The sequence below is a fragment of the Nyctibius grandis genome, chromosome 2 (genome assembly GCF_013368605.1).
Source record: "Nyctibius grandis isolate bNycGra1 chromosome 2, bNycGra1.pri, whole genome shotgun sequence".
NCBI classification, from domain to species: domain Eukaryota; kingdom Metazoa; phylum Chordata; class Aves; order Nyctibiiformes; family Nyctibiidae; genus Nyctibius; species Nyctibius grandis.
The window spans coordinates 95,456,266-95,473,258 of record NC_090659.1 but is presented as its reverse complement, the minus strand read 5'-3'; the positions used below and the strand labels follow the sequence as shown (position 1 = coordinate 95,473,258).

The 16,993-nt window shown below is 45.3% G+C and overlaps 2 protein-coding genes across 6 annotated transcripts in view; both read right to left on the bottom strand.

The window, feature by feature from the left end:
• Nucleotides 1-9,375: 9,375 nt before the first annotated feature.
• MLNR (motilin receptor) lies at nucleotides 9,376-12,383 on the bottom strand. The gene is given in 3 exon segments (XM_068425333.1): nucleotides 9,376-9,521; nucleotides 9,524-9,688; nucleotides 11,621-12,383. Coding segments are annotated over 3 exon segments (1,074 nt in total).
• Nucleotides 12,384-12,684: 301 nt separating this feature from the next.
• Nucleotides 12,685-16,993, bottom strand: part of FNDC3A (fibronectin type III domain containing 3A) — a 139,427-nt gene continuing 135,118 nt past the window's right edge. For all 5 annotated transcript variants that reach the window (XM_068419543.1, XM_068419558.1, XM_068419549.1 and 2 more), the window contains one exon: nucleotides 12,685-15,170. In XM_068419543.1, the coding sequence (XP_068275644.1) occupies nucleotides 14,856-15,170 (315 nt within the window). In that variant the 3' untranslated portion in view covers nucleotides 12,685-14,855. The remainder of the gene's footprint in view (nucleotides 15,171-16,993) is intronic.

Genomic DNA, 16,993 nt, shown 5'->3' with positions numbered 1-16,993 from the left:
TGCTTTGTACGCATTAAGGTTTGGGTGTAAAGATTGTGTGTATATCCAACAGGGAGACACAGTATTTAAATTGACCAACCTAATGTTACAACTGCTTTGAGGTGGCCTATGACTGAAGAGCGACTGCAGATTACTAAGGGACTGGTAGAGGAACAGTTAAAAGCAGGACATATCAAACCCTCAGTTAGTCCTTGGAATACACCCATTTTTGTTATCCCTAAGAAAAGTGGAACTGGAAAAAATGGTTCTTACGAGAGTTTTTGTGATTGCAGTTATCTTGTTAATGTTACCATGTTTATTTTCTTGTTTGCAGAAAGCGTTAATGAAACTTGAAAATCAGGCCTGGCTTGCTCACAAACACGAAGGGGGAATTGTAGAGGTTTGGTTAAGTGAGAACGGGCACGATCTTGTGCCACTGAGCAGTCTGAGCAACCCAGGCTTTAAGCAAGGGTTAAGCCCAGAGCTAGCGATCTTGGACTCCCCTTGAACGGTGCAAAACAAAGAACCCCGTGGTGCCTGCTTCGGCGGGAAGCAGAGCTGCGTCCGGGAGGGGGGGCGGTCACGGCTCTGAATATGTAAACCTATGGACCAATCACAAGTGCGATCGGGGCGCGTGATTAACATATGCATAGTCTATGTAACCGCTGCTTTGTTTGTTAATAAACGAGAAGCTTCCATACTCACATTGAGATTTTGTGGTTTACTCCGGACCGTCCCCAGCACCTGCGAGTCCCCCAGCACCCCCCCCGTTTTTCCCCTTACTTCACCCTACCGCCTGGCAAGGGGGCACTGCACATCTCTGTCCGCTTGCCGTGCTCTCAGGGTATCGCACGTGTTGAGAAGGGGCCAAAGCAACGCTGCAGTCGCTGCCAGAAAGGGTTCTCTCTCCTGTGCCAGAACTAGCCCTGTTTCATCGGACTTGCCAAAGAACAGGGGACAAAGTCACGCCTGTTCATGCCCTCGAGGTTTCATCAGCTCTTTCTGACTCTGTCCTTGTAGGTGCCCATTTATTTTTGCCGCTTGGATTCCCTGGATGAGCTCTGACGCCTGGACTTTGAAGGGCACGACGCAGCTCCACCACCACCTTGTCGGAGGCAAGGAGAGAGGCACCGTGCCCTTATGATCTGGCCAGCAGATTGCCCTCATGCACCCCTAAGCCAGAGTGGCCCTGCAGCCCCCCCTGAGACCCATCCCACCCCTCGCAGGAGGCCTTGCTGGCTCACTCATCAGCTCCGTCGGCAAATGCCCACCAGCTGGCCCATGTCCCCAGGTGGGGAGCTGGCATGTGAACTTCAGATTATATGGAAGATCTAGCACATGGCGGCGCATATCACCTGGGAGGGACACAAGGGACAACATTTATGCTGAACAGCATGTTCCAACAACCCTCTATTACTATGACTCTTAGAAACATAGTTTTGGTTATACTTTATACATTTTTGGGTACACTTTATAGTATGCTTTGCAAATGTAGTGTCTTAGCTCCCTTTCCTCCCCTTAAGCTAACATAGATACAATGATAGGAGTTCTGGTTTAGTGCTTTTGTGATTTAGAAAGTAGTCATTTCACATTCTTTGAGCACACACTTCTAGTAATTTAGTTTGATTTCAACAGACTAGGCTTAGAGTGACTTTTCCGCAATATTAGTAAAAAAGCAGAGAGAACAACAAAAGTCATATCCCCCTACCTTGCCATCTGCATCCTGCAGTGTGCAAATGGTAGGTGGTCACCCAGCTTCCTTGACACTTGTGAGTGGGTGTCAAGAAGGTGGATAATGCCAGCAGCGCTGCATTGCCTTTTTGGTGCATGAACAAAGCACTGTACCTTAAAAAATTTCAAACAAACTCCAGAAAACTATTGCCCTGCTACTGGGATACAGCTACATACCTTATAGGCCTGTTAAGGTCGGGAAGTAAAGAGAAAATAATTTCTAAAAGAAAACGCAGACAGGCAGCGGAGAGGAGCACTGAGTTACTCCACTGCATGTTTATTTACAACTACTCATTCTTGGCAGAGAGATGCTGAAGCAACCTGCTCAATACGAGAAGGGAGCACCCATTGCTGCGCTTCGGGCAGTGCAAGTTCTTGTACGCAGCACGCAGCAAATACCCTTTCTTACAATTCTTGCTCTAACATGACTAGCTTGCAGGTTCCACTACGTTAGTAACTCCAGATGAGCTACGTAAAACATTGCTTTCTTGCTGCTTCTCCAGCAGATCAGCTCTCTCTGGACTGATGCAAACACAACCCTTTCTGTCAGTCATAGCTGGAGTTTTGGAACCAGATTTTCCCAAAGCTCCAAATACTTAGATAGCCTCTATGGCTTTGATACTTGAGTCCTGTATGATGTGTAATGGGGCTGAGCTCCTTTCAGAGGGAAAAGTACAAGTGCCAGCTACAACAGGGGAAAGAAACTGCACGGCTGATCTGCAGGTCTTGCAGTGACTGGGCAGGAGTCAAATCACCGATTTTCCTTCCTGTGCATTCAACATAACTGTGCCGTCAGCTCAAGACTGAACAGAAGCTGCAATTCTCCCAGATGTTTCACTTTTCCTTTTAAACAGCACTTTGTGAATACACATTTGCCAACAAGGTAGCCCTTGTCCTTGTGGGAGATTTCAATTTCCCACACATCAGCTGGGAACACCGTACTGTCACTGCTGGACAAGTAAGGCTGGGAAATTCCTGAAGTTGTTGAAGAGCATTTCTTTTCACAAGTACTGAGTGAGCCAACTAGGAAAGGTGCCCTGCTAGGCTTGCTATTTGTGAATAAAGAAGGGCTCGTGGGAGATGTGATGGTAGGAGGCTGTCTTGGCCACAGTGATCACAAAGACGTTGAGTTTAACACTTCTGGTGTAACAAGAAAAAAGGTTAGTGTAATTGCTACCCTGGCTATCAAAGAGCAAACTTGAACCTACACAGGGAGCTACTTAGCAGTGTACCCTGGGAATCTGCTTTTGAGGGCTTAGGGGTTCATGAGAGCTGGTCAGTTTGAAGAATCACCTTTTTAAAAGCACAGGAGCAGGCAATCCTGTTGTGTTGAGAGTCAGGCAAGCGGGGCGGAAGACCAGCTTGGCTGAACAGGGAAGTCCTCTTGGAATTCAGTCGTAAAAAGAAATTGTACGGTCTCTAGAAGCAAGGTCAGGCTTGGCAGGAAGACCTCAGAGCTGTGGTTCACAGACGCAGGGAGAAATCATGAAAGGCCAAAGCTCAGTGAGAGTTGAAACCGCTGATGTTCTGTCAGACAGAAAAAACGTCTTTTTGAAGTATGCTAAATAGCAAGAGGAGGTCTAAGGAAAGTATCGGACCGATACGTGAAGAAGATGGTCACCTGACAAGTGGGGATGAAGAAAAGATGGAGGCATTTAATGCTTTTCTTTGCCTCAGTCCTCAGTGTTAATGATGGACCTTGGGCTGCCTTGTCCTGTGAGCCTTCCACGCCCACCCAAGCTTTGCTGTTCAGAGGTACTTGTCTGCCTCCTCTCTTCAGCAAACGCTCATGGGGGAGCTGAGGGAAGAGCAGCCCCACAGCTGCAGCTTTCTGCACAGAAGAGAGGGTCAGGGCTGGGAAAGGCTCTTTGACCTGTTTTCAGCCAGCAAGCTGGAAACCAATGGTTTGCTGTGTGCAGGTGACGCAGCTGGTGGAGTTCCTCATTGAACACTATGGGGAACTCTTTGAGGAGGAGGTGCCTGGCTTCTTGCTGGGTCAGCCATGGAGTCACCATCACCAGAGGCAGAAGCAGAAGCAGCAGAGGTATGTCAGGGCCACACACAGCGTGACAACAAAAGCCTCCCCTCTCAGAAGGTGGCACTGCTGACGCAGGACAAGCAAGGTCATCCACCAGCCTGCAGCTCTGCAAAAGTGCAGAGTAAGGCTGATGCAGGTTGGCCATCACACTTGGTGGGGAGATCCCCCCAGAAGTGGCTCAGCTGGGCTGAGCAAACCCATGCAAGGGATCTGCCTTTCAGAGCTAAGGTAGCAATTGGGCAGGCAGGTCCTTGCCACCTGCTACCTTCCACATTTCCATTGCAGGTGCCTCCATCACTCTGGAAAGTGAACACCTGAAGAGCTCGTCTGGGCAAAGCAGGTAACGTGAACTAGCTTTGATTAAGAGAATTGATTTGTGGTTATCATGGCTTTACATGTCTAACAATACTATTGAACGGAAAGCTGTCCAGGGTCTTCGCAGCAACAGGAAAACCAAACCAGTAGAAAAAGAAAACTCGGCTGCGAAGAGGAGAGTGACGGCCATCCAGGCACCAAAAGACAAAAGCTGGGAACAGAGATCTCAGGAAGGGGCAACGGAGGAAACCGGGCAAGGCGAGAAGAACAAGGAGCCCAGGTGTGTAACAGAGCCTGTTGTTCATCTTTCAAATTTTAACACTGCTCTGAGTACAGGCAGTATTTCTGAGGTGCACAGAGATGGACCCAGAGAGGAAGCATGTACCTGCCCTTGGGAGAACGTGTATGTCAGGAGACAACACCACTGCAGTGTGGCAGTTTTCATTTTGCACTTGTCAGTGGATGTTCCAGCAGGACCCCTCTCAATCATCTACCAAAGGTCTTGGGAGTCTGGGGAGGTCCCTGCTGACTGGAAGCTCGCCAGCCTTTTTTCTGGTTTATCAGAAGGGCATGAGGGAAGACCCAGGAAAATACAGACATGTTCAATGTTCAGTATGATAATACCCATCCCTAACACCCAGCTATAAGGAATCCTGCAGAGGAATACTGCCAATGGGTCTTGGATTTCACATCAAAGCACAAGTTGCTTGTTCTCCTCTCACCCTTCTCCCTAATTCCTCTCTTTTTTCTTCCCCATCTTTCTCAAGGTAGGTTGAAAGAGGCTGCTGAAGAACTGTCTCATATTGCACCCAGTTCTTGTATACCTTAATGGCTTATGAGACTACTCTTATGAGGAAAAAAACGTTCTGTCAAGTGCAAACATACCGCACCCTCATGTTGTCACCCTTTTTACTCAGCTGGATGGTCTAGAGGAGCTTCAGAGAAACAAGATGACAACTCATTACTTTTTGAGAACATTCACCAGCACAATATGAAGTCTAATGGAATTATCCATTATCTGCCATAACTGTCAAAATAACTGAACAAAGGACACTTGAGGGGTTTTAATGAAATTTTTTCACATACCAATTTGCAACTTTCATAAATTTACTATGTTTTTTTTGGCCAATAGGGCCAATTAGTGAGTTTCTACTGTAAGTAGCTATGAACGGAATAGAAGAGGTCAATATGATGTAATGAGCTGTCACTCATCAGCTAGCTGAAGGATAATCTAACTGTTCATGACATCAGTGGGACTTTGGTGGAGTGATTTTCTTGAATTCACTCACTTTTACTCATTTTCTTCTGTGGTGTAATGGGTCTGCTGTGATGTTTTCTTCAAAAGGTTTTCAGATTTTATATCATCAGAGGTATTTTGATTGTAGTAGTCAGCTGCTGTGCCGTCAGCTCAAGACTGAACAGAAGCTGCACTTCTCCCAGTTGTTTCACTTTTCCTTTTAAACAGCACTTTGTGAATACACATTTGCCAGCTGCAACTGGTTTAGTCCAAACCCCAGTGTGCTGTTGCTACCAAGAGCACAGCATTCATTAAAAAGGCTCCTGTCACTGCACTTTTACTGTGACCCAGCAACACGTGCTGTAAAAGGCATGTCTTTATTTGCAAGAATTTCCTGCAAGTACGTAGGTAGTAAAATGGACTGCATTCATTTGAAGTGGTTTTCTCCAGGTTGGAGAAAACTGATAGCAAGCACTAAAATGATTTCCATACTGCCATAACATACGAGCATTTGCATCTGCATGGGGCTGTATATCACTATTGAAATGCTGGTCCTTTGTGCCTGTCTCACTATATTAGAGAGGATGTGTCTATGCAGCTACATCATGCAGGCAAGCTGTGAGTTTTTCCCTGTTTGACCAGACAGGTGTTCTGGAACGACGATACGCCTACTACGTGTTAACTATATTGCGATATCACTCCTTGGCCTGACAGTGCTCAAGAGCGATTGGCTTTTAGCCCTATAAAAACCAAAAACAACAACAAACAATAAAAATCGTTAAAAGCTGAAGTCCTGAAGAGCCTCCAGGGTAAACTCATACTGGTTTTAATGGAAGAGAAGAACAAGTGAAATGGAGGCAGTGAACTGTCTGCGATGCAGTTTACATAAATATGACAGTTACATAGAAAAGCCTTGTATTACATGGCAGTTCTGGTGTATAAATATGAATGTAATACAGAGATACGTGCTTTATGAAGAATGAAAATATGTAAAATAAAAGCTTGTTTATGTGCAAAAGTGAGACTCTTCCTATTAAACTGTTTGGTTTCTGTGTTCAAGGTGTCTGAATAACTGGAGGAAATTTGTGTTTCGCTCCTCACTAGCTTGGAGCACAGCCATTCAGGCTTCTGTGGGGAAAGGTACAGAAGGGTAGAGTCAGGCCTTCTGGTCGAAAAGGAAGGCAGCAGAGGATTACAAAGCTCTGTCTTGCTACTGGGGCTGCCTTCAGGAATTTGTTACAGGCAGCAAGAGGGAGAGGCCACCCTGTGAGACCTCGTGAGCACCTCCCGTGACCGCACCGCTGCCGGGGACCGAGCTGTCACGTTAGGCTACGGTCCGCTGGAGGACTTTTCTTTTCCGTTCCATTAAGAAAAACCTATTCACGTGTTTAAGAATGAACAAGTTGAGATCCCTTTTCAAACTTCAGGTGGTTAATTTTGGTTAATGTCTTCCTAAGTACAATCACGCTTAACGTGGCTCCAGGGTCAGTCGTGGGCTGTGTCAAATCACCGATTTTCCTTCCTGTGCATTCAACATAACTAAGTGTTCTCTTAAAAAAGAGTACCTCGACACATGTTCGTTTATCATCCATCTTGTGCTTTTCTTTTTACATCCCCCTATTTTCTCTCTCTCTTTGGAATTATCATCATCATCATTTCTTTCTCTCTGCCTGGCAAAGTTGCTCTGCATCTCTAGTCTGTTTTCCCTTATATTTTATAGCCTGTATAGAAACCAGTTATGAAATATTTCTTTTAAAGATAGCCTGGCTGCACCTGAACACAGAGTTCCTGGGAATAAATAAGACAGTGCTGTTTTTTTTATTTACAACATCCCTCCTTGCGCAATCCGGTGCTGACCGCCAGAGACAGCAGTGCCAGGCCTGGTTAGTTCTGAGGAAACTTGCCAAACTCCATCTATTTCCTAAGTGTTTGTTCTGGTTGCAACCGGGTATTAACAAAAAGGCGCTGCAAGCTCATGAGTGATGTTTGCTGCGTGTGTTATTCTACTAAGCATGCAAAAGGGACGTTTATAACAGGGATACAAATGACTTTCTCAGAAAACCAGACTATTTCCATTGGAGTTCTGCCATGAGGAGCAGAAGCCTTCTGCTGCAGCATCTGAGGCCTGAGCAGCACACGCCTGAAGCTCCCCGCAGAAACACAATCACCCCATGAGCAGCTTGCAAGTGGCGAGACGGGGTCCCAGCCACGAGGGACCCGCCACAGGGCCCTGCCCTGGACACCCTGCCTGCTTAGAGAGCAGAGGGGTGCCAGGTGCTTGGTGGGAGGGAGTGCACCCTGGAAAAGGGGGGTTCAGTGCAGCATCCCACTAGGGCATTTTCCTTCCTGCTTGCACCTCATGCTTGTGGTACCTACGTGATTGCTTTTGCGGAAATTTCTGCCAGGGAACCATTTACCTCCCAGTGCAATTTAGTATCTAGTGATAAAGGAAAAGCCATTGCCAGCAGACCACTGGCATGCAGAAAAGGCGCCACAGCCACATATCAATGTGACAAAGCTTTTTTTCCCCTCAGTCTACATACATTTACAAAGATTACTGTTAAAAATAACTTGTCCAAACACAAAACGCCAGCTGTTCTTTTATTATAACACTTTAATGACCCCCACCTCGGCAAAAGCAACCCAACCCAAGCCCTGCAGCCCACTGCTCTCCCCCAGCACGAAGCCGACAGAAGAAGAAAGTTTAACGTGTGTGCAGTGAGCTAGGGTTTTTTTTCTGTCTGTAAATTTTTTTTTCATTCAGTGACTCAGAGCTATGGATTGTTAAATGGAGAATTGGTCGTATTTTTAAACCACAGAGAAGGCTGAGGTTCAGTTCCACCGTCTTGAGATCTCTGAGCTGAATGTTGAATTCAGTAAACACCACTGTTAGTTTTTTGACCCAGACATGTTAATTAACAAAGGTTAACATAACCAAGGGCAAGCAACATACCACCAGTGATGCTCCTGTAAGCGCAGTCCCATTTCATTGATTCTGCTCCAGATTTATATCGCTGTATCCAGGAAGGTAACAGGTAAAACGCAGAGGTACAATGGCCCTCCAGAGAAACCGGTACTGCAGCTCCTTCTAGCTCTTCCTCACAACAAGCGCTCCTTCCTAAATCGTATTGTTTAACTTTGTATTTAAAATCTTGGGAGCAAAATTAGTGAGTTGGCTTTTGACTTGCAGTGCAGAGTTACGTAGCAGTGAGTCCTGGGCGCAGTCCAGCACGTTTGGTGATGGGTCTCATTTGTGGCATGATGGGTTAACTTGGTGTTTTATTTGCATGCGCAGTACATAATGTAGTGTGGTGGAGACGTGCTGCTAATATTAGCCAAACACTATGGGTCTGTCATGAGAAAGCGATCAGGAACATCTAAACTCTTACAGATATAGGGGGTTGGTTGCTAGTATATAATTAAGAGACCTTATTTGATCACATGGGTCAGACCAAAAGGGTAAGCCCAGAGGCTGCTGCGCAGAGGAGATGCTTTCCCAAGGGAAGAGTCAGTGAAACTGCCCGGGAAACTCCCCTTCGTGATTACAAGGCCGGGTACTAAAACTATATGCCCCCTTCTTCCAAGGATGGTCAGGGTGGTGGGCAATTTCTTTTGTGTCCATCTCCTTGCAAGACTGTTTTGTAAAAATCTCGTTTATAGGAAAACCATTTTAAAATGGCAAAGGCTGTCCGGGAGTTTTTCCCATTCCTGCACCCAAGCACAGCTGCTACCTCAGACTGCCTCCTTCTTTGCGGTCTTTGATGTTATGATTTTCAGAAAATACTAGCAATTGCACAGAACACATGCAATGAACAACACGTAATAAACCAAAACCACAGTTTTACTCGCAATTTACTCCAGCTTTTCCTATTCAGTTATCATCTTTCACGAGTTGCGCATCATTCTACTACTTCACAGTCCATGCTGCTCTTTTAACAAAATACAAGCATTTCCAAACACAAACGGTTACAAAATACTGCATGCCCTGACAAATGTCCGTCCTTTTGTGACTCTCCTGTGAAAAGGAAGTTCCCTTCCTTCACAGAGAATGCCTGGAAAAGTGTGGGGCATGGTCTCACAAGCTGATGGCTTACTCGTGTCTTGTGCTAGCGCTGGTCTCCGTGTTAGCACCAGCGTCTTTTGTTACGGTGAAAGCCCTTTCTGCAGCTCGGTGTGGCACCAGAAGCTTGTAGGCTGCTGCCCTGTACTTCTTCGAAATGAGTTGTAGAGGATAGGGTTGATGGATGCGCTCAGGTAGAAAAGCTGCAGAGCGAATATATTAAAGTACTGGGAGAACAGCATCATCCTGGTGTCCTGGGTGTTTATAAAGATGATCCTGCCAATGTGGAAAGGCAACCAGCAAATTACAAAGGCCAGAACCACCACAGCTATAAGACAAAATAACACACGCGATAGTTAAGGAGCGAGTTAACCTTGCAACCATCCAGTAAACTAAATTTTATGTGGCTGATTTTGCAGGTTCTTCTAACCAGTACAAATGATACATAGAAATAATGCCATTAAATTGTTGGAAAACGGTGAAAACGGGAATAGCATCAAGTGTGATCGTTAGTATTTAAATTAAAAGTTAACTGGTAAAATCTTCAGCTAAACTCTGAGGTGAGTTTGCTGAGAAAAATGTAAACAACCAACAGTGGTGTAACATCCATATAATAACATCAGGCACAACAAAGATTCCCCTCGGCAATGTCCGTAATGCCACGTGTGTGATATGAAAATGACAGTCAGCACAAGAAGAGGTGTTTTTGTGGAATCGCTATGGAGCTGGTGTTTAACGTGTCTACATCACCGAACAAAACCGTAGCGTAAGGGCTGAACCTCAGTCACCAAAGCTCCCGCTGCATTTGCGCTATTGTAATGGGGTAGTTGCTGACATACAGACTTATGGTTTAGTTGGTCTATTGATTTTTTTTCCACTGAAGCTCCTACATATATTCCCAGATCATTACTGCTGGAGACAGGTATTTGATGAGATGATGAGGATCTCCAGCCTGAGTCACTCCAGATACTCTCCTGGTCTTGTGTTGCATTTTAGCACAATAGAAACAAATACCAACACAAACACTCTTGCAATGGCAACATAGGAGTAGCAGATGAGCAACAATTAAATAAGCATATTACTGTATCCACAGTTTTAATTCTTTTTGTTTATAAATGCACATAAGTAAAACAATCATTTACGGAGCACCCTTCATGTTTCTCAGAGCTGAAAAAAAGGCATATAGCCAAAGAAAGTGTATGCCTGAAATATCTCACATGTGTAGGGCTGCTGGCTCTCTGAGATAAGGGGGAATCGGTCTGGTTCAGTGGGCTCTGAGGAGGTTGTGGATACTGGTGTTTCTGCTGGAAAACCTTGTGCCTACTCCAATCTAAATAACTTCCTCAAGTAAGTTAGCAAAACGTGCTCTCTAGGATTTATTCGTTTCTTTCCTTTGTGCTATGCCCTTTCCAGCCAGCTCATTACACACTTGGTAAAATAAGTCTCCCACATAGCATGTAAAACCCTTGCTAAAGGTAGGAAAAAAAATAACCAGGGCACTTTGTTTTATGCTCATTAATCAGTAGCTGGATTTCTTTTTTTCTTTCCTTTTTTCCCTTTTTTTTTCCTTCAGATCAGTTACTATTTACACACTTTAAAGCAGACTGCGATCTCATAACTTTACAGAGCCTGACGTGAGGTTAATGAACATATGACTAAGAAAATGAACTAAAAATTAACAGCCTCCTCCATCAGCTGAAAGCGCTTTGCTATTGTATGATTTGTCTGCCAATGGCTCGTAAGGGTTAAGCTGCTGTTTTTCAGCCTGCTTGGGCAACCAGCAGATTTACTCTTAGGAGAGCTACGAAAGACCGCAAAGAAAATCAAACTTATTTTTCAGAAGCAGAAATTTACTCCCCAGCGGCGTTGCTGCCCACTGGAAGAGATTACTGATGCTACCACAGTTTTTCTGAAGTTGCAGACTACCCTGTACTTGTTTTTGCCTGGTAAAATTCAGAAAAAGGGTATTTCTACAGAAGGCAGTCACGCTGCTGGATGTGCAGTGCTACAGCAGATGAAGTCTCAGCCGTGAGGGAGTGAAATCCCTGCCGCGGCAGCCCCTAGGAGCACTGGAGGGCTCGGCAGTGTGGCTGGGATGTTCCCCTGTGCTATCCCTACTTTGTGTGGGAGCTACGGGTGCTTCAGCCCCGCTCCTAGCCCCAGCCATGACCCCCTAGCTCCAGTCCTAGCCCCAGCTGTGAACCCCAGCCCTGGTCCTAGCCCCAAGCATAGCCCAACGGGGGACGGAGGAGGGACTCACCCAAGATCCTGACCGTCTGGCGGTGCCCCTTCTCCCGGAGGAGCGCATTGGGGCCCCGCAGACGGGCCTTGCTCCGCCACAGCTCCCGGCCGATGAAGCCATAGAGGACATTGAGGCAGATGACAGGCAGGATGAAGTAGGAGGTGGTGACCCAGAACATGGTGGCCAGCAGGCCGGACTCCACAGCCTGCGGGGTGGGCTTGCACTCGCGGCTGAAGTCAGTGTGGTTGTCGGGCTGCTCCACGTCTACCAGGAAGAAGAAGGGGCTGGCGGAGAAGAAAGCAAAGGCCCAGAGGACGCCGATGATGGCCTTGACCCGGCACTTGGTGACAACCACTTTGGCCTTGAGGGGGAAGCAGATGGCGAGGTAGCGCTCCACGGTGAGGGCGGTGATGTGGAGGATGGTGCAGTATGTGCAGCCCTCGCTGAGGTAGTGGGAGAGGCGGCACAGCAGCTGCCCAAAGATCCAGGGCCGGGAGCGCCAGAGGCGGTAGAGGTCGAAGGGCAGCCCCAGGAGGATGAGCAGGTCCGAGACGGCCATGCTGCCCAGGTAGAAGTTGGTGGTGGTCTTCATGTCGCGGTAGCTGCGGATGACCAGCACCGTCAAGACGTTGCCCACCACGCCGACCACGAAGAGCCCCAGGCAGACGGCCGTGACGGGGACGAGCGCCCGCACCGGCAGCGCCAAGCAGAGCCGCTCGTCGCAGGGCAGCCACGGCCAGGGCTCGCCCTCGCTGCCGTTCCCGCCGCCGCCGCCCCACATGTCGCCGGGGGACGTGGCCGCCTCAGCCCTCTCCGCCTCCGCCCTGCCGGGGGGCAGCGCCGCTCCTCCGGCCCCGGCCCCGGCCCCGCCCCGCGGCGGGGGCTCGGGGGGGGCCGCCCGGCCCCCACCGCCCCGCAGGTACCGCCCGCCCCTCCCGCGGTGCCACCGCCTGAGGGACGCGCCCGCCGCTCGGGAGCCGCCCTGAGGGGGAGCGGCCCCGGGGCCCCCCCGCCCCCGCCTCACGACAGCACCGGGGCCAGAAAAGGGCGTTACACGCGAACAGGAGGGGCCAACAACAACAACAAAGAATGATACTTTTATTTTCCACAGATCTTTAAAGATACTTTGCTACATAGTGTGTGTGTTTTCTATCAGACTATACAGGTTCGTCTTCATGGAGCCCGACGTTGTACAATTGTAAAGTGATATGTTTGGTAGTGTATCTATAACGTTTTAAAAAGTTTAGAGTTCTTTTTTTTTTTTTAAATTTATTTTTGGAATGTACAGAATATGAGGTAAAATTAAGATTACATTAAAAACTGTCTTCAATGCAGTAATACGCACTGAGGCTCAAATGGCAAATACACTATTAAATGACTATCAAAAATAGGAGCTCATTTGAATTTTACTATGAAAAACGTAAGTCACTGCAGATTAACTGTAGTAACAAATCTTACCTTGTTAGACATTCAGCCGTAAGAAATCTCTGGGCTGTTAACACGCAACCTCATTTGCACTGCCAAACATGGCACTTTTAAGAAGGTTCTAGAAAACATCAGTTATCGCGGAATCCTGTGGGAAGGTATCAGCCTATACATATAAATGACAAATTCGAAATAAAATGTAAACATACAGTACATTTTAAAGACAGAAGGTTCTCGCCGCGTGGAGGCCAAGTTCTTCGCCATTTCTTCTTTTTTTTTAAAAAAAAAACAAAACTCAGCAACATTATTCTACAGCACAGATCATTGGACGTATAAACAATTACAATACATGCCCGTTCTAATATAAGAGAAATTCTTCAGAGATCTTCAAAGCACAAGACAGAGGTTCCTTTTTTTATTATTACTAAGACCGACAGAAGTGTTTAATATCATTAAAAATGCTAAACTGAACACAACTAGAAGTCATTAATGATCCACTATCTTGTAACGCAAATAAATTAAAAATAGCTAATTACAAAGTGTATAACAAATAACATAAGTGTGATGAGACAAGGATTTTTTTTTTTTTAAAGATAAGTTTCACTACAAGCTTTGTGTCACTGGCAATCATTGACATCTAGCAAGATGTTCAATGGGATACTTGATAAAATTCAGTCTGGTCATTCAAGAACTCACAAATGCAAGCTCACGAAACATTGATGAGTTATGCAATTGCAAAGTGCTCTAATGCAACGTTAACTACATGCAATCAACAATTTGGTACAGTATCCAAAGAGACATTACATTAAACATTAGGATCTCAAGAAAAAAGCAGCTTTAAGTTTTCCGGTGCAAATTACTACACTTCGTCTTCTGATTTGGTGCCCCAAAGAAAGAAAGAATAAAGAAGAAAATGAAAAAGAGGCAGTGCTTGATTCTGGTGGATATGGCAAGCGAATGCTGGGGAAACAGCAAAAATTCAGTAATTTTACCTCAAAAATCTATCCACTGGCCAAAATCAGAGGGCATGGACATCTGTATAAACTGCATCCAATCAAAGGTCAACTTCGGAAATGTGGTTTTCAATTTAAATAATAAGTCTAAGAAGTTCTCTCACACTCTCTCTTCTATATTCGTAAGAAGTAAAAGAGGCGTTTTTGTAAGTAAACATCAAATCCTGGGGGCAAGATAAACCACTTGTGCCATCCCCTCGTAGTCTTTCAAACACATCTACTTGCAGTGAAGAACTCCACATTTATCAGGTAAGAAGCTTCCTTCATACATACTCTTCCATCCAGTTTATTATTTGCTGCCTGAGAAAAGCCCCTTCTGTTTTTCAGCATAAATCCTGCTTCCCAAATAATTAAGACAAATGAGGAGGTAGAAATACAGCGCTAAATTGCTTTCACAGCATCAGATGAATATTGTATACATCACAAGTTTGTTAGTGTTAAGTTTTAAATGTGATCTACACATTCTTCCCTGTTATGGTAGCAACCCTTGAAAGTGTGGGCCAGGAAACCATTTTTTACACTCGTGTTTACTGGTCAAACCCTTTTCATTCGACACTGCTTGCCTGCCCCATACAGAGTTTGTACTGCAAGAAGGCATATTAAAGAAAAGATTATATGTCTGTGGCTTGCGTTCTAATAACGTGTGTCAGCCTACACCTACCACTAAGCATCTGAAAGTGGCTGAAAAGGTTTGCATCAGTCCCAATGCCGGTGGCTAAACGCCTGGTTTTGTAAAAGGAAGAGAACAGAATTACTTTTAGATTATGAGAAAGTAAAATGTAATGGGCAGCATTCTAAAATAAATCTCTTTTTCTTCACTTTATTACAAAGTACTGAATGATAACAGCAATCAGAATGGAAAAGATAGCAAAAAGTGCAAGGATGACAGCAGCACACACTTGGTCACTCTGTGACCACTGTGTCCTTGTGGTTTGCACAGTGTCCTTGTTGGTGTTGGCCGGCGGTTCAGTCCTCTGAGAGATGAATAGCACTGGGGCACTGTAGGGGCCTATCAGGTCCTGATGACCTACTGTCTCTTGGCACTGGCGAATGGCACATGCGCGGAAACGGTATTCACAGTTCAGCTGGAGGCCTGTGTATCGGAATGACCAGTCTGGACCCTTATAAATCTGGCAATAAAAAAAAAAAGATATGTCAAGTAAAAACGCCCTACGTACACACGTATCTCTCAGTATGGTTTGTTTATGGTGAAGGTGACTGTGTAAAGGATGACTCCTCACCAGTGTTTTCATGCATGCAAAGGAAAATGGACAAAAAGCTCACAAATGCAGTTTAAACGCCAGATAAAGACTCCAGTCCTTTTAGTGAAACATAGGAAAAGAACTACAAGTGCTTTTACAGTGTGATGAGTACATGCCAAATAAACTCTGTCAGAAGCCCCAGTGTTAAGGTGTTTTAGTGACCACTTACAATGTAAATACAATACCATAGGCTGTAATATACAATATTGTATCACAGGATTTTAGATAATTAACTCTGTATCAAACTACTTCATTAAGTCTAATCCAATCCAACATACTCTGTTGTAGTTAAGAAATTGTGTGCTTAAAATATTATAATTTATCTTAATAAACATTGCATCAGGAAAGTTGCAAGGAGTCCTCTCTGTCTCAATTTCATCAGATCTCAAGACAGAGATGACTTATTAGGGTGTTCTCCAAGGGTCTCTCAGTTGGCTGGTTAACGTGAGTTCACAACTTTTCAGCACAGAGTGCCTAATTAGTGAAATCTAAATGCTGGTTTTCCAAATTAATTAATATGCAGCTACGTAAAGGTCCTATAAAAGCCAATGAAATCCCATGTGGGCACAATTTCCTGTTTACAGGTATATCAATAGGTACTGACCTGTTAGGTGGGCAGCATAGTACAATTTGATTTCTCTAAATCCCTTCACCTCCCCCTGCCCCTTACCTGGATTTGCTTTATTTAATTGGTAGCAGGATACAGAAATATCACACCATGCAGAAGTTTTTCCTACAGTTATCATACTGTCAGACAGGATTTCACAAATACAAGCTACCAACCACACAATGAAAGAAGCAGGAAATCTCTTCCCATGTTGTTAAGAGCTGTTGCTGTGCCTGTGGCTACTCAGGGACTCAGAAAGTCCTCTGACAGCCAGGCAGCTGAGCTTCACTGCAATCTACAACTTGGAGACTTTTCTTTCTCTCAAGAAGTTATTCCCACACCGAGACAGGGCAGGTCATCGGAAGCGCAGCTTCCTCAAAATTCTGCTCATTTGTATCATGCATTTGGTAGCGAGTGAACAGGCCACAGACACACATCCCACTCTAACTACAGCTACGCCACCTGGCATGGGTTACTGTCCTCAGCTGCTTGTTCCTAGTGCCTTGCCAGAAGTTGCCTTTCCCTCAAATTTGTTTGCTGGGGTTATTTATATGGTCGCTTCCTAACCCCTTTAAGAGCCTGACTGACGTATATCAGATTACTAACTTATTTTGTCTAAAGCATGTAAGAAGCAATGACATGACCAACTCGGCTGACAGATCAGCGAGAAGGAGGAGAGGACAGTGAAGTTGTGGCAGGGAAACGGTAGTAAACAGCTTGGAGTGGACTTCCAGGCAGGTTTTTTTTTTTGTCCATGTCAAAGAAAATTGTCAACATCATGTCTAAGGATCTTAAAAGCTGTTTCCACAGTGTTTACTTCTTGACTGTTTCAATTTTAATTTTTGCAAACTAGTCTTCTCATTTTATTTGAATTTACTGGACTAAACTGTTCCAGAGAGGCAAAAGGAAACATGCACCTCAGTCTGCTTTGTTATTTCCAGGTTTGAAGCGTAACCATTATTTTTTTGTCCAGCTTATTTGGCAATGCACATTGCTAATCAAAGCGTGATTTGACTCCATGTCTAGAAGCAACACTGACCACGCCTTACTTACATACTTCATGTTGCGTTTACAGTTTTAAAGT